This window comes from Salmo salar, chromosome ssa11, assembly GCF_905237065.1.
Source record: "Salmo salar chromosome ssa11, Ssal_v3.1, whole genome shotgun sequence".
NCBI classification, from domain to species: Eukaryota; Metazoa; Chordata; class Actinopteri; order Salmoniformes; family Salmonidae; genus Salmo; species Salmo salar.
Window position 1 is genome coordinate 36,686,424 of NC_059452.1, and position 25,170 is coordinate 36,711,593.

Sequence of the window (25,170 nt, forward strand, 5' to 3'; positions counted from 1 at the left end):
TTCTTACCGTGTCACTTCCTTTTTCCAAGTTCAGCAGTGTTTTTTTTTTTTTACCATTTTGCCTCACATCTAGTCATCTCAGTGTGTTCGTGAAGGAAAGAGAAAGGAAGAGGTAGCCATTTTACTATTGAAACAGCCATTTTGATGTTCCTTCTGCAGACTCATGTCCCGGTAAGTCCACCAGATCCACCTAAAGGAAAACAGACACACACCCATCTTGTCTTGTGTGAAGTGATAGTGTGGAAAGAGAGGGACACGCCTGTGAAATCACCACACACAAGTAAGTACTCAAGCACACACACCTTCAGACTGTGAACTATGGGAGAGATCCCAACTCAGCACCTCCCTCACGTCCACCCTGATTCCTCCCAGAAAGGAAGGGCACACTGTTGCTACTGGCACTAGGACAGGGCTCGGGAGGACTCCAAAGAATGAGTGATAAACACACACGTCTTCTCACAACTATATGTTTTGACAAGAAATGGAAACCTACAGTAGAGACAGACCTAACATATCCCTTGGTAAATCTAATCTTTAGACTAGATTGGAGATTGTCTCCTTTACAAAAACACCGGACAAGGATGGGTCTCAAACAATGGCACACTATTACTTGTCTGGAACAATTAGAAATAAAACCACGTTTCCCCTGTGTTCTCCAATGTTCTTCTTGCACTTTATGGTTTTGTGTTTATTATTTCTACACTATATTCCGTGACACAAAAATCTGCCCGGAAACACTTCTTTGATTAGAAGCCACGTAACAAATAAACATTTATTTTCACAAGCACAAAAATGTGTTAAACAAAAATAATGGGTAACATTTACACAATTTTATACAGGTTCCTTAAACTCATGTACAATTAAGACTAAACTAAATACCGATAGTTAAATATGTACTCACATTGCACACATTGATGACACCTATATAAACCTACACAAAAAACAACGTATACTGTGTAAAAGTAACGAGTCAACATAAAAATCACATTATTTACAAAAACATACATTTTTAGATTTTTTTTTAGCAAAAGGATTCCAGTTGTAGATTCTGTCCCATCAGTCATTAACCAGAGACACAGTACACAATCTATCATTCTGTCCCATCAGTCATTAACCAGAGACACAGTACACAATCTATCATTCTGTCCCATCAGTCATTAACCAGAGATATGGTACACAATCTATCATTCTGTCCCATCAGTCATTAACCAGAGATATGGTACACAATCTATCATTCTGTCCCATCAGTCATTAACCAGAGATATGGTACACAATCTATCATTCTGTCCCATCAGTCATTAACCAGAGATATGGTACACAATCTATCATTCTGTCCCATCAGTCATTAACCAGAAACACAGTACACAATCTATCATTCTGTCCCATCAGTCATTAACCAGAAACACAGTACACAATCTATCATTCTGTCCCATCAGTCATTAACCAGAGATATGGTGCACAATCTATCATTCTGTCCCATCAGTCATTAACCAGAAACATGGTACACAATCTATCATTCTGTCCCATCAGTCATTAACCAGAAACACAGTACACAATCTATCATTCTGTCCCATCAGTCATTAACCAGAGATATGGTGCACAATCTATCATTCTGTCCCATCAGTCATTAACCAGAAACACGGTGCACAATCTATCATTCTGTCCCATCAGTCATTAACCAGAGATATGGTGCACAATCTATCATTCTGTCCCATCAGTCATTAACCAGAAACATGGTACACAATCTATCATTCTGTCCCATCAGTCATTAACCAGAAACACAGTACACAATCTATCATTCTGTCCCATCAGTCATTAACCAGAGATATGGTGCACAATCTATCATTCTGTCCCATCAGTCATTAACCAGAGATATGGTACACAATCTATCATTCTGTCCCATCAGTCATTAACCAGAAACACGGTACACAATCTATCATTCTGTCCCATCAGTCATTAACCAGAAACACAGTACACAATCTATCATTCTGTCCCATCAGTCATTAACCAGAAACACAGTACACAATCTATCATTCTGTCCCATCAGTCATTAACCAGAAACACAGTACACAATCTATCATGTAAAAGTTCCCTCGCTATAAAGTAGTATTCAGTCTCTGTTAATAATCAGAAAAGAGAATATAATAAAGTTATAAAGTAGAGCAGCGAGAGCCACAAGGATACACTAAACTAGTATATATACTGAACTGCGTTGCTTTGGCGATATGGCGCTTTTTCCCTTTTTAGCAAGCTGGTGAGTTTTAGCGGTTAGCTTCGATGAAGTGCACTTAAGCATTGTAGCTTAGCGACTTCTGCAGGTGAGTGAAATCTTTATTTTTATCTACACAGAATCCTTCTAGACTTCCGTAGGTTTTAGCTAGGCGTTATGAACATCACTACATATAGGTATAATTTACGTCATAAAGCTTAATGTAATACTGAGGGAGGAGCAGCAGTGACATACTGTATGATAATATGTATCGATGGTACCAACATTGATCAGCGTGGTGAGTGTCTCTTGGCCTGGAGCAGTTTGGCAGAATAGACTTCAAATGGAGTGCAAAGTGGATATTGGCAGCTTAAAAGGTGCAATCTGTAATTTTCGTTTCCCCCCCAAAAGTGCTGCCTGCCTCTGCAATTGTTTGCAAACGGAAGGGGGGAGTCTGCATTGGTTAATTTTCTAGGCTTTGTATTTTTTTACTGCTTCTTGGCATATTTTGTAGTACTTCAAGATGCCACTAGGGGAAATTAAAGTTACAGATTGCACCTTTAAATTCACAAGCCTTTGTTAAAAGAACAGGCATCATTTAAGTGAATGAAGACATTATTACAAAGGAAAAGGTCAGTACACCACTAGCAATGTACCAGTCTTCTATAGAACAAACTCTCTTCTTGTAAAGGAAAGAGGTATGTGTCAGAGTGTGTGTGTGTTTATGAGAGGGTGCATCTGGACATTCACTGTGCTCTACTGCTAGTGTGTGATAAACTGTGTGTGTGGGGTTGGGTAGCCATGAAGGAACGGATGCACATTGTGTTCTATTCCTTTTCCACTATCAGAGGGTTCTGGTGGAAGAACAGAGCAGTGTTCCATTGATAGAACGTTAAAGGGTTCTACTCGGAGAAGGGAGGGAACATGCCCAGATCAGCAAAGTCTTCAATGTTGTAGTTGGCTGTTCCTTGTGTTGGGTCTCCTGCCATCGGCAACATGTCCTACAGAGAGACAGACGGGGAGGGAGAGAGGAAAGGTCAGGGACACAGACTTTCATGTGGAGCCATATCAGACAGCACTGTGTACACTGGGCTCAGGCCAGGGAAGGAGAGGAAATAAGCCATTGAAGCCCAGTGTGTCCAAGGTGGCCTCTCTTCCTGCCTCCCATACACATGGATTACTGATATTGGAGCTTGGGATTGGTGTGCATGATACCTGGAAGAGTTAGTGTCTCTCTGTGCTACCTGGAACACTGCTGTCTGGGAGGGGTTAGGGTGTGTCTCTGTTACCTGGAACACTGCTGTCTGGAGGGGTTAGGGTGTGTCTCTGTTACCTGGAACACTGCTGTCTGGGAGGGGTTAGGGTGTGTCTCTTAACTGGAACACTGCTGTCTGGGAGGGGTTAGGGTGTGTCTCTTAACTGGAACACCCCTGTCTGGGAGGGGTTAGGGTGTGTCTCTGTTACCTGGAACACCTCTGTCTGGGAGGGGTTGGGGTGTGTCTCTGTTACCTGGAACACTGCTGTCTGGGAGGGGTTAGGGTGTGTCTCTTAACTGGAACACCTCTGTCTGGGAGGGGTTAGGGTGTGTCTCTTAACTGGAACACCTCTGTTTGGGAGGGGTTAGGGTGTGTCTCTGACACCTGGAACACTGCTGTCTGGGAGGGGTTAGGGTGTGTCTCATAACTGGAACACTGCTGTCTGGGAGGGGTTAGGGTGTGTCTCTGACACCTGGAACACTGCTGTCTGGGAGGGGTTAGGGTGTGTCTCTTAACTGGAACACTGCTGTCTGGGAGGGGTTAGGGTGTGTCTCTTAACTGGAACACCTCTGTCTGGGAGGGGTTAGGGTGTGTCTCTGTTACCTGGAACACCTCTGTCTGGGAGGGGTTAGGGTGCGTCTCTTAAATGGAACACTGCTGTCTGGGAGGGGTTAGGGTGTTTCTCTTAACTGGAACACCTCTGTCTGGGAGGGGTTAGGGTGTGTCTCTGTTACCTGGAACACCTCTGTCTGGGAGGGGTTAGGGTGCGTCTCTTAACTGGAACACTGCTGTCTGGGAGGGGTTAGGGTGTGTCTCTTAACTGGAACACCTCTGTCTGGGAGGGGTTAGGGTGTGTCTCTGTTACGTGGAACACTGCTGTCTGGGAGGGGTTAGGGTGTGTCTCTTAACCTGTTAGGGCTAGGGGGCAGTATTTGCACGGCTGGATAAAAAAAATGTACCCGATTTAATCTGGTTACTAATCCTACCCAGTAACTAGAATATGCATATACTTATTATATATGGATAGAAAACACTCTAAAGTTTCTAAAACTGTTTGAATGGTGTCTGTGAGTATAACAGAACTCATTTGGCAGGCAAAACCCTGAGACATTTTCTGACAGGAAGTGGATACCTGATGTGTTGTATTACCTTTAAACCTATGCCATTGAAAAACACAGGGGCTGAGGAATATTTTGGCACTTCCTATTGCTTCCACTAGATGTCACCAGCCTTTACAAAGTGTTTTGAGTCTTCTGGAGGGAGATCTGACCGAACAAGAGCCATGGAACGATGATGGCCCATTAGACACCTGGCGCGTGAGTTCATGTTGGGTACCCTCGTTCCAATACGTTATAAAAGAGTATGCATTCGTCCACCTTGAATATTATTCATGTTCTGGTTAAAAAAGGCCCTAATGATTTATGCTATACAACGTTTGACATGTTTGAACGAACGTAAATATATTTTTCCCCCTCGTTCATGAAGTGAAGTCCGGCGGGCTTAGATCATGTGCTAACAAGACAGAGATTTTTGGACATAAATGATGAGCTTTTTTGAACAAAACTACATTCGTTATGGACCTGTGATACCTGGAAGTGACATCTGATGAAGAGAATCAAAGGTAATGGATTATTTACATAGTATTTTCGATTTTAGATCTCCCCAACATGACGACTAGTCTGTATCGCAACGCGTATTTTTCTGGGCGCAGTGCTCAGATTATTGCAAAGTGTGATTTCCCAGTAAGGTTATTTTTAAATCTGGCAAGTTGATTGCGTTCAAGAGATGTAAATCTATAATTCTTTAAATGACAATATAATATTTTACCAATGTTTTCTAATTTTAATTATTTAATTTGTGATGCTGACTTGACTGCCGGTTATTGGAGGGAAACGATTTCCTCAACATCAATGCCATAGTAAAACGCTGTTTTTGGATATAAATATGAACTTGATAGAACTAAAAATGCATGCATTGTCTAACATAATGTCCTAGGAGTGTCATCTGATGGAGATTGTAAAAGGTTAGAGCATCATTTTAGCTGGTTTTATGGTTTTGGTGACCCTGTCTTTGAATTGACAAAACATTACACACAACTCTTGTAAATGTACTGTCCTAACATACTCTAAATTTATGCTTTCGCCGTAAAACCTTTTTGAAATCGTAAAACGTGGTTAGATTAAGGAGATGTTTATCTTTCAAAGGGTGTAAAATAGTTGTATGTTTGAAAAATTTGAATTTTGACATTTATTTGGATTCAAATTTGCCGCTCTTGAAATGCACCTGCTGTTGATGGAGTGCACCACGGGGGGGACGCCTGCGTCCCACCTAGCCCATAGAGGTTAACTGGAACACCTCTGTCTGGGAGGGGTTAGGGTGTGTCTCTGTTACCTGGAACACCTCTGTCTGGGAGGGGTTAGGGTGTGTCTCTTAACTGGAACACTGCTGTCTGGGAGGGGTTAGGGTGTGTCTCTGACACCTGGAACACCTCTGTCTGGGAGGGGTTAGGGTGTGTCTCTGTACCTGGAACACCGCTGTCTGGGAGGGGTTAGGGCGTGTCTCTGTATTACCTGGAACACTTCAGTCTGGGAGGGGTTGGGGTGAGAGTGTGGCTCTCCTCCCTGCTGGCCGTGGTGCTGGTTCTGCCACTGGGACCAGACCTCACTGGGCCGACCCTGGAACTGACCCCCACTCTGACTGCCCTCTCCTGACACATCTAGAGAGAGAGAGAGAGAGAGAGGGAGGAGGGGAGAGAGGGAGGAGGGGGGGAAGAGAAGGGAGAGGGAGGAGGGGGGGAAGAGGGAGAGGGAGGAGGAGGAGGGGGAGGGGGGGTGAGAGGGAGGAGGGGGGGAAGAGGGAGGGGGAGGAGGAGGAGGGAGAGGGAGGGGGAGGAGGAGAAGGGAGAGGAGGAGTGAGAGGGAGGAGGAGTGAGAGGGAGAGGGAGGGGGAGAAGGGAGAGGAGGGAGAGGAGGAGTGAGAGGGAGGAGGAGCGAGAGGGAGGAGGAGAAGGGAGAGGAGGAGTGAGAGGGAGGAGGAGTGAGAGGGAGGAGGAGAAGGGAGAGGAGGAGTGAGAGGGAGGAGGAGTGAGAGGGGGAGGGAGAGGGAGGGGGAGGAGGAGAAGGGAGAGCAGGAGTGAGAGGGAGGAGGAGCGAGAGGGAGGAGGAGAAGGGAGAGGAGGAGTGAGAGGGAGGAGGAGTGAGAGGGGGACAGAGAGGGAGGAGAGACACAGTGAGCAACACATTGCGTTAGTGTGAGGTGACCCTTCACCACCCTTGGTGTTCAGATAGGATATAGTCATCAATGTTCTCTGTTTCCTACAGGCCCAACACTAATACATGTCTACATGCCAAATGCGTCCCCTATATAGTGCTATATATAGACAGCCCTGATCAAAAGTAGTGCACTATGTAGGGAATAATGCATATCTCCCTCAGGGGAGAGGTTAGAGATGCTGTTAGGAATGTTTCTGGAGAGCTGGATGCCAGCACCAACATGCAGGTCTGCATTCATGTATGTAGACATGTACTTTACACACACACACACACACACACACACACACACACACACACACACACACACACACACACACACACACACACACACACACACACACACACACACACACACACACACACACACCTCCCTATCCCATAAAACACCTACATACCACGACAGGGGAAAGTTATGCACTAGTTAGTAAGGCTGTAAAACCAATGTTTTATCTTGCTGACGTCATAAACAGCTTTGCAGTCTTGACCTGACTAGTCAATAAATCCTTATCTGAGAGGAGCAGAGGGGGAGAGCCACGCGCTGTTGGCTTCCTAGAGAGACATGTCATTTATCAAATATAAATCAGTGTTTGGGGTGTGTGTGTGTTTCTGTACCACTAATATGTCAGAGCCATTGTAACGAGGAAGAGATCCTACTCATAAATGTATTGATTTGCTGAGTGTACCCAAGGTGTCTGATATTTCACCTAGGTGTTCCTAACCAACAATACTGTGACTGTAGAATCACCATGAAGTGATACAACACCAGTCACCGGTCAAACCACTGCACAAAGACACAGACCTAGCTGGGCCTCCCTACTGGGACCCTAGTACCCACAGTCACCAGTCAAACCACTGCACAAAGACACAGACCTAGCTGGGCCTCCCTACTGGGACCCTAGTACCTACAGTCACCGGTCAAACCACTGCACAAAGACACAGACCTAGCTGGGCCTCCCTACTGGGACCCTAGTACCTACAGTCACCGGTCAAACCACTGCACAAAGACACAGACCTAGCTGGGCCTCCCTACTGGGACCCTAGTACCTACAGTCACCGGTCAAACCACTGCACAAAGACACAGACCTATCTGGGCCTCCCTACTGGGACCCTAGTACCTACAGTCACCGGTCAAACCACTGCACAAAGACACAGACCTAGCTGGGCCTCCCTACTGGGACCCTAGTACCTACAGTCAGCAGTTTACATACACTTAGGTTGGAGTCATGTCACGTCCTGACCAGCAGAGGGCGTTTTGCTTAGTCTTGGTCAGGATGTGGCAGGGGGTTTGTGTTTGTTAAATGTTGGGTTGATGATTGGGACTTCCAATTGAAGGCAGGTGTGTATAGTTGCCTTTGATTGGAAGTCCTATATAGGTGTGTGTGTGTTTGTCTTTGGGGTTGTGGGGAATTGTTTTTGCACTGCGTTTCATAGCCTGCAGAACTGTTGTAAAGTACCGTTCATTGTTTTGTTTTCCCTGTGGATGCTTTTTTTAATTTACCAATTAAAAGAATGAGTGTCCACACTTCCGCTGCGCCTTGGTCCTTCTCTCTCCTGTATGACATTTTCAACGATGAGTACGACTTATTTTGTGACAAGTCATTAAAACTCGTTTTTCAACCACTCCATACATTTCTTGTTAACAAACTATAGTTTTGGCAAGTCGGTTAGGACATATACTTTGTGCATGACACAAGTCATTTTTCCAATAATTGTTTACAGACAGATTATTTCACTTATAATTTACTGTATCACAATTCCAGTGAGTCAGAAGTTTACATACGCTAAATTGACTGTGCCTTTAAACAGCTTGGAAAATTCCAGAAAATGATGTCATGGCTTTAGAAGCTTCTGATAGAGATGAACGTACTTTGGTGCGAAAAGTGCAAATCAATCCCAAAACAACAGCAAAGGACCTTGTGAAGATGCTGGAGGAAACAGGTACAAAAGTATCTATATCCACAGTAAAACGAGTCCTATATCAAAATAACCTGAAAAGCCGCTCAGCAAGGAAGAAGCCACTGCTCCAAAACCGCCATAAAAAAGCCGGACCACAGTTAGCAACTGCACATTGTGACAAAGATCGTACTTTTTGGAGAAATGTCCTCTGGTCTGATCAAACAAAAATAGAACTCTTTGGCCATAATGACCATTGTTATGTTTGGAGGAAAAAGGGGGAGGCTTGCAAGCCAAAGAACACCATTCCAACTGTGAAGCATGAGGGTGGCAGCATCATGTTGTGGGGGTGCTTTGCTGCAGGAGGGACTAGTGCACTTCACAAAATAGATGGCATCATGAGGGAGGAAAATTATGTGGATATATTGAAGCAACATCTCAAGACATCAGTCAGGAAGTTAAAGTTTGGTCTCAAATGGGTCTTCCAAATGGACAATGACCCCAAGCATACATCCAAAGTTGTGGCAAAATGGCTTAAGGACAACAAAGTCAAGGTATTGGAGTGGCCATCACAAAGCCCTGACCTCAATCCCATAGAACATTTGTGGGCAGAACGGAAAAAGCGTGTGTGAGCAAAGAGGCCTACAAACCTGACTCATTTACACCAGCTCTGTCAGGAGGAATGGGCCAAAATTCACTACTTATCATGGGAAGTTTGTGGAAGGCTACCCAAAACGTTTGACCCAAGTTAAACAATTTTAAAGCAATGCTACCAAATACTAATTGAGTGTTTGTGAACTTCTGACCCACTGGGAATGTGATGAAAGAAATAAAACCTGAAATAAATAATTCTCTCCACAGAGCATCTGACATTTCACATTCTTAAAATAAAGTCGTGATCCTAACTGACCTAAGACAGGGAATTTTTACTAAGATTAAATGTCAGCAATTGTGAAAAACTGAGTTTAAATGTATTTAGCAAAGGTGTATGTAAACTTCCGACTTCAACTGTATATAGTGCTCTACTTTTGACCAGAGCCCTATAAAGTGCACTATACAGGGAATAGGGTGCCATCTGGGCCACACATCAGGAATAATCCACAGGCAGAACTCATACTGGGTAATAAACTGAGGTATGTGGTATGATGTATTGGGGGCATGTAAATTACATGTTCCTCCAAGCTGGAATATTAAAGACAGGGAGATATCTAAATTACATGTCCCTCCAAGCTGGAATAATAAAGACAGGGAGATATCTAAATGACATGTCCCTCCAAACTGGAATATTAAAGACAGGGAGATATCTAAATGACATGTCCCTCCAAGCTGGAATATTAAAGACAGGGAGATATCTCAGTTACATGTCCCTCCAAGATGGAATATTAAAGACAGGGAGATATCTCAGTTACATGGACGTATGCACACACGCACGCGCACAGACTGCCACTCGCACGTGCTCACCCACACACACATTTATGGATGCATGCACACACACAGAGCATTGAGGAGCGGCTGTGTCCCACAGTGATGACCTCACACACAGAGCATTGAGGAGAGGTCTTGCTGTGTCCCACTGTGATGATCTCACACACAGAGAATTGAGGAGCAGCCTGGCTGTGTCCCACTTTGATGACCTCACACACACAGAGCATTGAGGAGCGGTTTGTCTGTGTCCCACTTTGATGACCTCACACACACAGAGCATTGAGGAGCGGCTGTGTCCCACTGTGATGACCTCACACACAGAGCATTGAGGAGCAGCCTGACTGTGTCCCACTGTGATGACCTCACACACTCTCACAAGTGAGAAACACAGCAGCAGTCGCTCCACTTCATTTCCTCTCTCCTCTCTACAGACAGACACATACTGAGCCAGACAGACAGACACACAGGGAGACAAATACTGTCTGGTGCACTAACACACTGCATGACACCCTGTAGGGGGATGATTTCAGAGCTATGACTTCTCTGTATGTGTGTGTGTGTGTGTGTGTGTGTGTGTGTGTGTGTGTGTGTGTGTGTGTGTGTGTGTGTGTGTGTGTGGCGAGAGGTCTCTCCACATTAAACAGAAGCAGATTGATAAGCTCTACAATATATCCCATAGCGTACGTCATATCCTGCTGCTGAGAGAGATGACCATAAACACACTCAGCACACGGAACCTTGACAGCTTATTGCCGTAAATAATGAGGTAGGGAGGGAGGAACGCGAGCAGAAGTAAAGGAGGAGAGGAACGATTAGTCAGGTGAGCGGAGGGATGATTGTTTGTTTATAGAATGGAAACAAATTGGTAAATGACTGACAAAGTAAACAAACGCAACAATAAAGGGAAATGACAAAACACACAATGACAGAGGAAATGAGAAGTGCTGAGAAAGAGATCGGCTGTAATTAACTTCTATTTCTTAATATCTCTCCTCACCTCTGTCTCTCTGTCTCTGCACCAAGACCCAAGACTAGCCCGGAGGAGAGAGAGACATAAAGAGACAGAAGGATAGAGAACTAGTCCATTAGTGTAATGATTGTCCATTAAAAGCTCATCAGATGGTCATGGCTAGACCAGACACCCATTCCCCCCAGCTGAGAGAGATTAACAAAAAGACAGGAGAGAGAGAGGGAGGAGAGAGAAAGAGGGAGGAGAGAGAAAGAGAGAGGACAGAGAAATAGGGAGAGAGAGACAGAGAGGACAGAGGATAGAGGGACAGAGAGAGAGACAGAGAGGAGAGAGAGACATGATGCCCTGAGATGTGCCACTACTACTAATACATTGTAATACACTATTTAAAAGCACAAGCTAGATGTTCTGCTCCAACAGTAAAGTATATCCTGGACAGATTCTGGACGACTGAGGGGGAGAGGTTTATGAAAGTGCTGCCGTCTGTTCTTTTCCATTTTTAATGTCTCATATGTAACGACAGCAACATCTGTCATCAAAAACACTCTGCTTTCTCCCTGTAGCTGCTGAATATCTGGTGTGGATTCCATTCCGCTTTCCGCTCTGCTTTCTCCCTGTAGCTGCTGAATATCTGGTGTGGATTCCATTCCGCTTGGTTGGACTGCAAGGCAACCCCAGCACATAGTACGTTTAGCTTTGACCTTTAACCTCTACCCTATGAATGACTAGTCCAACAGAGATAGTCAGTGCACAGCTCACATGGAGCGGTTTAGGTATGTTACCAGGTTTCCTTTGTGGAGATGGTACATTGCTAAAACATGATCTCACTTTACATAACATTTCCCAAAAGACATGGACGTACACTGTACTGTCAACACTTCACTTCTAAAATCACCCTAAAGGATATGTTCACAATGTTTTCACATTCCTGTGTGTGTGTGTGTGTGTGTGTGTGTGTGTGTGTACACACATGTTTGGGTAACCTCATTTGGCGTGCCTGGGATCCTCTCACCCCATCTGAAGTCATGGGGTGAAAGGGGTAATGGCTGTGTGTGTGTGTGTTAAACGTGGTGTGTGTGTTAAACGTGCTGTGTGTGTGTTAAACACGGTGTGTGTGTGTTAAACGTGGTGTGTGTGTTAAATGTGGTGTGTGTGTGTGTGTTAAACGTGGTGTGTGTGTGCGCGTGTGTTAAACGTGGTGTGTGTGGATGTTAACCTCTTGACGGTCGCCTAGAATTCGTGCCCATTTTAAACGGCCTCCTACTCAAACTCAGAAGCTAGGATATGCATATAATTAATACTTGTGGATAGAAAACACCCTAAAGTTTCTAAAACTGTTTGAATGGTGTCTGTGAGTATAACAGAATTCATATGGCAGTCAAAACCCCGAGACCGATCGTAACAGGAAGTGGAATTCTGAATTGCAGACTCAACTTCATCACTTTGCCTATAAATCACACCGTGAACAATGGTTCATTGAGCACTTCCTATTGCTTCCACTAGATGTCCCCAGTCTTTAAAAAGTGGTTTGAGTCTCCTACTGTGAAAACTGACTGAATGAGACGCTGTGGAAAGTGGTCACATGAGGAGGGCCATCACCATTATGACGCGGGCGCCCCTGGCTACCCTCCTTGAACGAACCTAAACATTTTTTTTTAAAAAGCATTTTATTGAAAGAGGAGTCCCGCAGCCGACGGAAGTTTTGGAGCAGCCTTCAGAACGCGCTAACAAGAACAAGCTATTGGGACGTAAAGGATTAACTTTTTCGAACGAAAATACATTTGTTGTGGACCTGGGATTCCTGGAAGTGCTATCTGATGAAGATAATCAAAGGTAAGGGATTATTGACAATAGTATACAAGAGTAGATTTGATATGCGATTGTTCCAAGATGGCGCTGACCTGTAACGGTAGCCTATTTTTCTGAGTATCGCATCCCCTTTTATCGCAAAGTGTGATTACCCAGTAAAGTTATTTTTAAATCTGGCATTACAGGTGCTTTCAAGAGATATTCATCTATAAATCTTAGAATGACAATATTACATTTTAAAAATGTTTTCGAATAGTAATTTAGTAAATTGTAGCGCTGTTTCACCGGATGCATTTGAGGGAAAATAGTTAGTCAACGTCACGCGCCGATGTAAAATGCTGTTTTTATATATAAATATGAACTTTATCGAACAAAATAATGCATGTATTGTGTAACATGATGCCCTAGGAGTGTCATCTGATGAAGATTGTCAAAGGCTAGTGCTGCATTTAGCTGTTTTTGGGTTATTTGTGATGCATGTGGTTGGTCGGAAAATGGCTATGTGGCTACTTTTACGATATACTCCTCTAACATAATCTAATGTTTTGCTTTTGCTGTAAAGCCTTTTTGAAATCGGACAACCTGGTTCGATTCAGGAGAGGTGTATCTATAAAACGATATAACATAGTCCTATATTTAAAATGCTGGATGAGCCCGACCAGGGGTTAAATATACGTAAAGCAGATTTAGCCAGTGAAGCGTTAAGAGGACAGAAACATGCTGTCCCACAGGGATGTTAGAATGTCAGACAGAATGTTAAGAGGACAGAAACATGTCACATTAATGAAGACCCACTGCTGTCCCACAGGGATGTTAGAATGTCAGACAGAATGTTAAGAGGACAGAAACATGTCACATTAATGAAGACCCACTGCTGTCCCACAGGGATGTTAGAATGTCAGACAGAATGTTAAGAGGACAGAAACATGTCACATTAATGAAGACCCACTGCTGTCCCACAGGGATGTTAGAATGTCAGACAGAATGTTAATTAAGAGGACAGCTGGTATGTCACTATAGAAGAGCATAGACAGTTTGATGATACGGGCCGACACCTGACAAGTAGAAAAAACATGCCTTTTACCAGATGTACCACACACACACACACACACACACACACACACACACACACACACACACACACACACACACATATTCAACCAAGCCTCTACCACACAGACACAGGCTATGAGGACAAGAACAGACATTTCCAATTCCTACTATTTTCAGGCTTTTCAAGAGAACACTGTGAAAGCCTCAACATGATCCCAAATGGCCAATCACAAAAGATACAGGCTGTCCCAGGCTCTGGGTTCAACTCATCAGAGAAGAGTCAGGTGTGCAAGTGCTTGGCAGGAACAAAGTCTGCACCAAAACCTGTAGGTTAGGACCCAGGTTTGTAGGTTAGGACCCAGGTTTGTAGGTTAGGACCCAGGTTTGTAGGTTAGGACCCAGGTTTGTAGGTTAGGACCCAGGTTTGTAGGTTAGGACCCAGGTTTTGTAGGTTAGGACCCAGGTTTGTAGGTTAGGACCCAGGTTTGTAAGTTAGGACCCAGATTTGGTTAAGTAACTTTCCCCAAATTCCCAAGGTTTCCAGAAATCCCGATTGGAAGGTTCCCAGAATCAAGAGGGAAAGAGCAGGAAATCTGGGAATCGTCCAACCAGGATTTCTGGAAAACTTGGGAATGTACGGAACATTACTGGAATTTTGCAAACCTAGCAGGGTATAAACAGTATGAATATAAACAGTATATATATATAAACATTATTTAAAAAGTTTGGGGTCACTTAGAAATGTCTTTGTTTTTGAAAGAAAAGCTAATGCTTTTGTCCATTAAAATACCATCAAATTGATCTGAAATACAGTGTAGACATTGTTAAAGTTGTAAATGACTATTGTAGCTGGAAACGGCAGACTATTTTATGGAATATCCACATAGGCGTACAGAGGCCCATTATCAGCAACCATCACTCCTGTGTTCCAATGTCACGTTGTGTTAGCTAATCCAAGTTTATCATTTTAAAAGGCTAATTGATCATTAGAAAACCCTTTTGCAAGTATGTTAGCACAGCTAACAGAAGGCAATAAAACTGGCCTTCTTTAGACTAGTTGAGTATCTGGAGCATCAGCATTTGTGGGTTCGATTACAGGCTCAAAATGGCCAGAAACAATTAACTTTCTTCTGAAACTCGTCAGTCTATTCTTGTTCTGTGAAATTAAGGCTATTCCATGTGAGAAATTGCCAAGGAACTGAAGATCTCGTACAATGCTGTGTACGACTCCCTTCACAGAACAGTGCAAACTGTCTCTAACCAGAATAGAAAGAGGATTGGGAGGCCCCGGTGCACAACTGAGCAAGAGGACAAGTACATTAGAGTGTCTAGTTTGAGAAACAGACGCCTCACAAGTCCTCAACTGGCAGGTTCATTAAATAGTACCTGAAAAACACCGGTCTCAACGTCAACAGTGAAGAGTCGACTTGGGATGCTGGCCTTCTAGGCAGAGTTCCTCTGTCCAGTGTTTGTGTTCGTTTGCCAATCTTAATCTTTTTGTTTTATTGGCCAGTCTGAGATATGGCTTTTTCTTTGCAACTCTGCCTAGAAGGCCAGCATTCCGGAGTATGTACACACACACACACACACACACACACACACACACACACACACACACACACACACACACACACACACACACACACACACACACACACACACACACACACACACACACACACACACACACACACACACACACTTTGATGTTATCACTGATAAAACATGATTGGATAAATCCTGGAAGAGAATGAGACGAACATCTTTTTGATGGAATGCTTTGCTGTGATTGGCTGGTGCTTACCGAACGCTGTGCTCCGGTTGGCCAGTCCAGAGTAGGCGTTGCCGCTGGGCGATGAGGTGGCCGGGGAGGACAGGGGGCTGTAGGAAGATGGGTCTCCTTGGTAACTGTGGCCGGAGCCTATCCCAAATGGACTGGACTGGGCCTTAGTGGACTGGATAGAGAGAGAGAGAGAGAGAGAGAGAGAGACAGAGACAGAGAGAGAGAGAGAGAGAGAGAAGGGAAAAGAGTTTAGTGTGTGTGTGTTTTACTAGACTAGCAGAGAGACGTGTGTGTTTTACTAGACTAGCAGAGAGACGTGTGTGTTTTACTAGACCAGCAGAGAGACGTGTGTGTTGTACTAGATCAGCAGAGAGACGTGTGTGTTTTACTAGACCAGCAGAGAGACGTGTGTGTTGTACTAGACCAGCAGAGAGACGTGTGTGTTGTACTAGACTAGCAGAGAGACGTGTGTGTTTTACTAGACCAGCAGAGAGACGTGTGTGTTTTACTAGACTAGCAGAGAGACGTGTGTGTTGTACTAGACTAGCAGAGAGACGTGTGTGTTGTACTAGACTAGCAGAGAGACGTGTGTGTTTTACTAGACTAGCAGAGAGACGTGTGTGTTGTACTAGACTAGCAGAGAGACGTGTGTGTTTTACTAGACTAGCAGAGAGACGTGTGTGTTGTACTAGACCAGCAGAGAGACGTGTGTGTTGTACTAGACCAGCAGAGAGACGTGTGTGTTTTACTAGACTAGCAGAGAGACGTGTGTGTTGTACTAGACTAGCAGAGAGACGTGTGTGTTGTACTAGACTAGCAGAGAGACGTGTGTGTTTTACTAGACTAGCAGAGAGACGTGTGTGTTGTACTAGACCAGCAGAGAGACGTGTGTGTTTTACTAGACTAGCAGAGAGACGTGTGTGTTGTACTAGACTAGCAGAGAGACGTGTGTGTTTTACTAGACTAGCAGAGAGACGTGTGTGTTGTACTAGACTAGCAGAGAGACGTGTGTGTTGTACTAGACTAGCAGAGAGACGTGTGTGTTGTACTAGACCAGCAGAGAGACGTGTGTGTTGTACTAGACCAGCAGAGAGACGTGTGTGTTGTACTAGACCAGCAGAGAGACGTGTGTGTTGTACTAGACTAGCAGAGAGACGTGTGTGTTGTACTAGACTAGCAGAGAGACGTGTGTGTTGTACTAGACTAGCAGAGAGACGTGTGTGTTGTACTAGACTAGCAGAGAGACGTGTGTGTTTTACTAGACTAGCAGAGAGACGTGTGTGTTGTACTAGACCAGCAGAGAGACGTGTGTGTTTTACTAGACTAGCAGAGAGACGTGTGTGTTGTACTAGACTAGCAGAGAGACGTGTGTGTTGTACTAGACTAGCAGAGAGACGTGTGTGTTGTACTAGACTAGCAGAGAGACGTGTGTGTTTTACTAGACTAGCAGAGAGACGTGTGTGTTGTACTAGACTAGCAGAGAGACGTGTGTGTTGTACTAGACTAGCAGAGAGACGTGTGTGTTGTACTAGACCAGCAGAGAGACGTGTGTGTTGTACTAGACCAGCAGAGAGACGTGTGTGTTGTACTAGACCAGCAGAGAGACGTGTGTGTTGTACTAGACTAGCAGAGAGACGTGTGTGTTGTACTAGACTAGCAGAGAGACGTGTGTGTTGTACTAGACTAGCAGAGAGACGTGTGTGTTGTACTAGACTAGCAGAGAGACGTGTGTGTTTTACTAGACTAGCAGAGAGACGTGTGTGTTGTACTAGACCAGCAGAGAGACGTGTGTGTTTTACTAGACTAGCAGAGAGACGTGTGTGTTGTACTAGACTAGCAGAGAGACGTGTGTGTTGTACTAGACCAGCAGAGAGACGTGTGTGTTTTACTAGACTAGCAGAGAGACGTGTGTGTTTTACTAGACCAGCAGAGAGACGTGTGTGTTTTACTAGACTAGCAGAGAGACGTGTGTGTTTTACTAGACCAGCAGAGAGACGTGTGTGTTGTACTAGACTAGCAGAGAGACGTGTGTGTTGTACTAGACTAGCAGAGAGACGTGTGTGTTGTACTAGACCAGCAGAGAGACGTGTGTGTTTTACTAGACCAGCAGAGAGACGTGTGTGTTGTACTAGACTAGCAGAGAGACGTGTGTGTTTTACTAGACCAGCAGTGAGACGTGTGTGTTTTACTAGACTAGCAGAGAGACGTGTGTGTTGTACTAGACCAGCAGAGAGACGTGTGTGTTTTACTAGACCAGCAGAGAGACGTGTGTGTTTTACTAGACTAGCAGAGAGACGTGTGTGTTGTACTAGACCAGCAGAGAGACGTGTGTGTTGTACTAGACCAGCAGAGAGACGTGTGTGTTTTACTAGACCAGCAGAGAGACGTGTGTGTTTTACTAGACTAGCAGAGAGACGTGTGTGTTGTACTAGACCAGCAGAGAGACGTGTGTGTTTTACTAGACTAGCAGAGAGACGTGTGTGTTTTACTAGACCAGCAGAGAGACGTGTGTGTTGTACTAGACCAGCAGAGAGACGTGTGTGTTTTACTAGACCAGCAGAGAGACGTGTGTGTTGTACTAGACCAGCAGAGAGACGTGTGTGTTGTACTAGACCAGCAGAGAGACGTGTGTGTTTTACTAGACTAGCAGAGAGACGTGTGTGTTTTACTAGACTAGCAGAGAGACGTGTGTGTTGTACTAGACTAGCAGAGAGACGTGTGTGTTGTACTAGACTAGCAGAGAGACGTGTGTGTTTTACTAGACTAGCAGAGAGACGTGTGTGTTGTACTAGACTAGCAGAGAGACGTGTGTGTTGTACTAGACCAGCAGAGAGACGTGTGTGTTGTACTAGACCAGCAGAGAGACGTGTGTGTTTTACTAGACTAGCAGAGAGACGTGTGTGTTGTACTAGACTAGCAGAGAGACGTGTGTGTTGTACTAGACTAGCAGAGAGACGTGTGTGTTTTACTAGACTAGCAGAGACGTGTGTGTTGTACTAGACCAGCAGAGAGACGTGTGTGTTGTACTAGACCAGCAGAGAGACGTGTGTGTTTTACTAGACTAGCAGAGAGACGTGTGTGTTGTACTAGACTAGCAGAGAGACGTGTGTGTTTTACTAGACTAGCAGAGAGACGTGTGTGTTTTACTAGACTAGCAGAGAGACGTGTGTGTTTTACTAGACCAGCAGAGAGACGTGTGTGTTTTACTAGACCAGCAGAGAGACGTGTGTGTTGTACTAGACTAGCAGAGAGACGTGTGTGTTGTACTAGACCAGCAGAGAGACGTGTGTGTTTTACTAGACCAGCAGAGAGACGTGTGTGTTGTACTAGACTAGCAGAGAGACGTGTGTGTTGTACTAGACCAGCAGAGAGACGTGTGTGTTGTACTAGACCAGCAGAGAGACGTGTGTGTTGTACTAGACTAGCAGAGAGACGTGTGTGTTGTACTAGACTAGCAGAGAGACGTGTGTGTTGTACTAGACTAGCAGAGAGACGTGTGTGTTGTACTAGACTAGCAGAGAGACGTGTGTGTTTTACTAGACTAGCAGAGAGACGTGTGTGTTGTACTAGACCAGCAGAGAGACGTGTGTGTTTTACTAGACTAGCAGAGAGACGTGTGTGTTGTACTAGACTAGCAGAGAGACGTGTGTGTTGTACTAGACTAGCAGAGAGACGTGTGTGTTGTACTAGACTAGCAGAGAGACGTGTGTGTTTTACTAGACTAGCAGAGAGACGTGTGTGTTGTACTAGACTAGCAGAGAGACGTGTGTGTTGTACTAGACTAGCAGAGAGACGTGTGTGTTTTACTAGACTAGCAGAGAGACGTGTGTGTTTTACTAGACTAGCAGAGAGACGTGTGTGTTTTACTAGACTAGCAGAGAGACGTGTGTGTTTTACTAGACCAGCAGAGAGACGTGTGTGTTTTACTAGACTAGCAGAGAGACGTGTGTGTTTTACTAGACCAGCAGAGAGACGTGTGTGTTGTACTAGACTAGCAGAGAGACGTGTGTGTTTTACTAGACTAGCAGAGAGACGTGTGTGTTTTACTAGACCAGCAGAGAGACGTGTGTGTTTTACTAGACTAGCAGAGAGACGTGTGTGTTGTACTAGACCAGCAGAGAGACGTGTGTGTTTTACTAGACTAGCAGAGAGACGTGTGTGTTTTACTAGACCAGCAGAGAGACGTGTGTGTTTTACTAGACCAGCAGAGAGACGTGTGTGTTGTACTAGACTAGCAGAGAGACGTGTGTGTTGTACTAGACCAGCAGAGAGACGTGTGTGTTTTACTAGACCAGCAGAGAGACGTGTGTGTTGTACTAGACTAGCAGAGAGACGTGTGTGTTTTACTAGACCAGCAGAGAGACGTGTGTGTTTTACTAGACCAGCAGAGAGACGTGTGTGTTTTACTAGACCAGCAGAGAGACGTGTGTGTTGTACTAGACCAGCAGAGAGACGTGTGTGTTTTACTAGACTAGCAGAGAGACGTGTGTGTTTTACTAGACCAGCAGAGAGACGTGTGTGTTTTACTAGACCAGCAGAGAGACGTGTGTGTTTTACTAGACCAGCAGAGAGACGTGTGTGTTTTACTAGACCAGCAGAGAGACGTGTGTGTTTTACTAGACTAGCAGAGAGACGTGTGTGTTGTACTAGACCAGCAGAGAGACGTGTGTGTTGTACTAGACTAGCAGAGAGACGTGTGTGTTTTACTAGACCAGCAGAGAGACGTGTGTGTTTTACTAGACCAGCAGAGAGACGTGTGTGTTTTACTAGACTAGCAGAGAGACGTGTGTGTTTTACTAGACTAGCAGAGAGACGTGTGTGTGTGTGTGTTACTGGTGTAGGTTGAGGAGAAGACAGATGAGCCTGCTAAACACCATATGCTCAACACACTCCCCTTAGCACGCATGTCGTGTGGTCCGATATGCAGATCAGAGAAAACACACACACACACACACACACACACACACACACACACACACACACACACACACACACACACACACACACACACACTTATCAGGCTCTGCTGATGAGATTCACTGAAGCGAGGAGAAAGAGAGAGAAGAGAATCTGCATAGCGACCACTGAAACGCATTTTATTACAAATGCTAATGATGCTATTGGCTAGCAGTAGAGGATTCCTGTTGTCAACCAAAGGAGACATGACTACATTCTGTAGCAGTAGCTATGGGAGTCAGTGTGTGATCAGTGTGTCGTCTGCCTGACTAGAAAACACCTACGCATTAGATCTGGAATGGAACCACGTCTGGATTGATTCTACAGATATTTATTCAGTTTCAGATTTCTGGATTCTGTCTGACTCTACTCACAACAGAAATCATCTCTGCTACATGTTCAGGTCTGTGTTTTTTACCTGGCCTGAGAAGGTAGGGTATGTTACTAGTCTGTGTGTGAGACCTGGCCTGAGAAGTGTGAGACCTGGCCTGAGAAGGTAGGGTATGTTACTAGTCCTGTGTGTGTGTGAGACCTGGCCTGAGAAGGTAGGGTATGTTACTAGTCATGTGTGTGTGTGTGTGTGTGTGTGTGTGTGTGTGTGTGTGTGTGTGTGTGTGTGTGTGTGTGTGTGTACCTGGCCAGAGAACGGGGGTCTGTTGCCAGTCCAGGCCACCTGTCCTGGGTTGAGCTGTCTGGAGATCTGAGCTAGGTTCTGATTGGACGATCCCGACGGCTGGATATCGTTCACCCCCGGGACATGGATCACTGAGGAGCTGTGTAAAAAAACACAGACAGACAGACAGACAGACAGACAGACAGACAGACAGACAGACAGACAGACAGACAGACAGACAGACAGACAGACAGACTTTATATGGGCCCCTGCAGACGGTCATATTTAATGTATACTTTAACAACACATTTAACTGTTCACATCTGTCAACTCTAGTCTGCTCAATTGTTTAACCATCACCTGAGGCCCTGTCTTTCCCTATGGCTTTCAACTTTAAACACACATGCTAATGTGCATGCATGCACGCACACACAGACCCACACAGACCCACACAGACACACACAGACACACAGAGAGGTGTACCTGAAGCTCTTGGCAGAGTGTCCGGGCTGGAAGGGAGAGTTCTGGGAGTAGAGCTGCTGACCTCCCGCCGTAGACGAAGGAACCATCATCTTCTTCTCACCAGCTGGAACCACACAATACACACACCGTTTATAGAGAGAGATATATAGAGGGAGAGACAGACATTCAGAGAGACATTCAGAGGGAGAGACATTCGGAGGAAGATATTTAGAAAGAGGGAAAGACAGACAAAGAGACATACAGAGAGAGAGAAAGAAAAGCAGACAGAAAGAGAGACAGAAAGAGAGACAGACAGAGAGAGGGACAGAGAGAGAGAGAGACATACAGAGAGAGGGAGAGGGGGAGAGAGACAAAGATACATACAGAGAGAGAGAGGCAGAGGCAGACAGAAGGAGACAGAGAGAGGGAGACAGAGACAGGGAGACAGAGACATACAGAGAGAAAGACAGAGGGAAAGAGAGATGGAGGGAGAGACAGAGAGTGAGAGCCAGACAGATATAGGGAGGGAGAGAGAGACAGACAGAAACATTCAGAGAGAGGCAGAGAGAGATAAAATACACCACACAGTCAGAGAGAGGGAGGGAATGGAGAGATAGAAAGAGGGAAGGAATGGAGAGAGAGAGAGAGAGAGAGAGAGAGAGAGATAAAATACACCACACAGAGAGAGGGAGGGAGGGAATGGAGAGATAGAAAGAGGGAAGGAATGGAGAGGGAGAGAGAGCGAGAAAGTCCAGTTCTGATTGAGTTGTGTGGAGGTTGTTTTACATTTCTCCCCTGGATGAAAGACCACCACCACAACCAACCACCTACCATGGGCCTTTCAACACACACACACACACACACACACACACACACACACACACACACACACACACACACACACACACACACACACACACACCAAGACGAGTAGAGGTGAGAAAATAACTAGATGTCGTACAGCCAGAGATGCCGGAGTACATGTCAGCAAAGCGCGGGTCTCTCTCCTGTGAGAACATGGTGTCCGTCTTGTCAGTGTTCTTGCCCGCCTCATGAACCCCTCCTCCCACACTGGGAACGGGCACCTGGAGGGAGACAGGAGGGAAGGATAACTTCATTTAGTAATACTAACTTTATTTATACAAGGGTGTGAGTATATCCCCCTTGCTGATGTACAGTCAACAGCTAGAAAGAGAGGAGAGAAGAACCTCTTCACTTAATGAAACTCTAGAAACTGATGTACAGTCAACAGCTAGAGGAAAGAGAGGAGAGAAGGACCTCTTCACTTAATGAAACTCTAGAAACTGATGTACAGTCAACAGCTAGAAAGAGAGGAGAGAAGAACCTCTTCACTTAATGAAACTCTAGAAACTGATGTACAGTCAACAGCTAGAAAGAGAGGAGAGAAGAACCTCTTCACTTAATGAAACTCTAGAAACTGATGTACAGTCAACAGCTAAAGGAAAGAGAGGAGGGAAGGACCTCTTCACTTAATGAAACTCTAGAAACTGATGTACAGTCAACAGCTAGAAAGAGAGGAGAGAAGAACCTCTTCACTTAATGAAACTCTAGAAACTGATGTACAGTCAACAGCTAGAAAGAGAGGAGAGAAGAACCTCTTCACTTAATGAAACTCTAGAAACTGATGTACAGTCAACAGCTAGAGGAAAGAAGAACATCTTCACTTAATGAAACCCTAGAAACTGATGTACAGTCAACAGCTAGAGGAAAGAGAGGAGAGAAGAACATCTTCACTTAATGAAACCCTAGAAACTGATGTACAGTCAACAGCTAAAGGAAAGAGAGGAGGGAAGGACCTCTTCACTTAATGAAACTCTAGAAACTGATGTACAGTCAACAGCTAGAAAGAGAGGAGAGAAGAACCTCTTCACTTAATGAAACCCTAGAAACTGATGTACAGTCAACAGCTAGAAAGAGAGGAGAGAAGAACCTCTTCACTTAATGAAACTCTAGAAACTGATGTACAGTCAACAGCTAGAAAGAGAGGAGAGAAGAACCTCTTCACTTAATGAAACTCTAGAAACTGATGTACAGTCAACAGCTAGAGGAAAGAGAGGAGAGAAGAACATCTTCACTTAATGAAACTCTAGAAACTGATGTACAGTCAACAGCTAGAAAGAGAGGAGAGAAGAACCTCTTCACTTAATGAAACCCTAGAAACTGATGTACAGTCAACAGCTAGAAAGAGAGGAGAGAAGAACCTCTTCACTTAATGAAACTCTAGAAACTGATGTACAGTCAACAGCTAAAGGAAAGAGAGGAGAGAAGAACCTCTTCACTTAATGAAACTCTAGAAACTGATGTACAGTCAACAGCTAGAGGAAAGAGAGGAGAGAAGAACATCTTCACTTAATGAAACTCTAGAAACTGATGTACAGTCAACAGCTAGAAAGAGAGGAGAGAAGAACCTCTTCACTTAATGAAACTCTAGAAACTGATGTACAGTCAACAGCTAGAAAGAGAGGAGAGAAGGACCTCTTCACTTAATGAAACCCTAGAAACTGATGTACAGTCAACAGCTAGAAAGAGAGGAGAGAAGGACCTCTTCACTTAATGAAACTCTAGAAACTGATGTACAGTCAACAGCTAGAAAGAGAGGAGAGAAGGACCTCTTCACTTAATGAAACCCTAGAAACTGATGTACAGTCAACAGCTAAAGGAAAGAGAGGAGAGAAGAACCTCTTCACTTAATGAAACTCTAGAAACTGATGTACAGTCAACAGCTAGAGGAAAGAGAGGAGAGAAGGACCTCTTCACTTAATGAAACTCTAGAAACTGATGTACAGTCAACAGCTAGAGGAAAGAGAGGAGAGAAGGACCTCTTCACTTAATGAAACTCTAGAAACTGATGTACAGTCAACAGCTAGAGGAAAGAGAGGAGAGAAGGACCTCTTCACTTAATGAAACTCTAGAAACTGATGTACAGTCAACAGCTAAAGGAAAGAGAGGAGAGAAGAACCTCTTCACTTAATGAAACTCTAGAAACTGATGTACAGTCAACAGCTAGAAAGAGAGGAGAGAAGGACCTCTTCACTTAATGAAACCCTAGAAAGTGTATTTATACAGCAGGATTGGGATCAATTCCATTTGAATTTAGTCAGTTCAGGAGCTAAACTGAAATTCCAATTTCAATGTTTTTTCCCTCAGACAAGCATTAAGGACAAATTACATTTCTGTTTACTTCCTGAATTGACTGAATTAAAATGGAATTGACCCCAAGGCTGTTATACAGTTGAGCCCTCTTAAATGTCCAATGCAGCCATTTTTTTTATCTCAATATTAAATCATTTCTGGGTAACAATTAATTACCTAACTATAATTGTTTTCAATTAAAATGGTCATAAAGAAACAAAAATAGCTTCTTAGCAAAGAGCAATTTCTGTGAGGGGAAAACTGAAAACTAGCTGTTATTGGCAGAGAGGTTTGGAACGCTTTCTTATTGGTCTAT

The 25,170-nt window shown here is 44.4% G+C and overlaps 1 protein-coding gene across 8 annotated transcripts in view; it reads right to left on the bottom strand.

The window, feature by feature from the left end:
* Window positions 1-758: 758 nt before the first annotated feature.
* The window catches only part of LOC106562648 (aryl-hydrocarbon receptor nuclear translocator 2), a 115,568-nt gene continuing 91,156 nt past the window's right edge, over window positions 759-25,170 (bottom strand). For all 8 annotated transcript variants that reach the window (XM_045689459.1, XM_045689465.1, XM_045689463.1 and 5 more), the window contains 6 exons: window positions 22,663-22,786; window positions 21,723-21,825; window positions 21,261-21,399; window positions 15,692-15,842; window positions 6,036-6,181; window positions 759-3,210 (listed from right to left, as the gene is read on the bottom strand). In XM_045689459.1, the coding sequence (XP_045545415.1) occupies window positions 3,112-3,210; window positions 6,036-6,181; window positions 15,692-15,842; window positions 21,261-21,399; window positions 21,723-21,825; window positions 22,663-22,786 (762 nt within the window). In that variant the 3' untranslated portion in view covers window positions 759-3,111. The remainder of the gene's footprint in view (window positions 3,211-6,035; window positions 6,182-15,691; window positions 15,843-21,260; window positions 21,400-21,722; window positions 21,826-22,662; window positions 22,787-25,170) is intronic.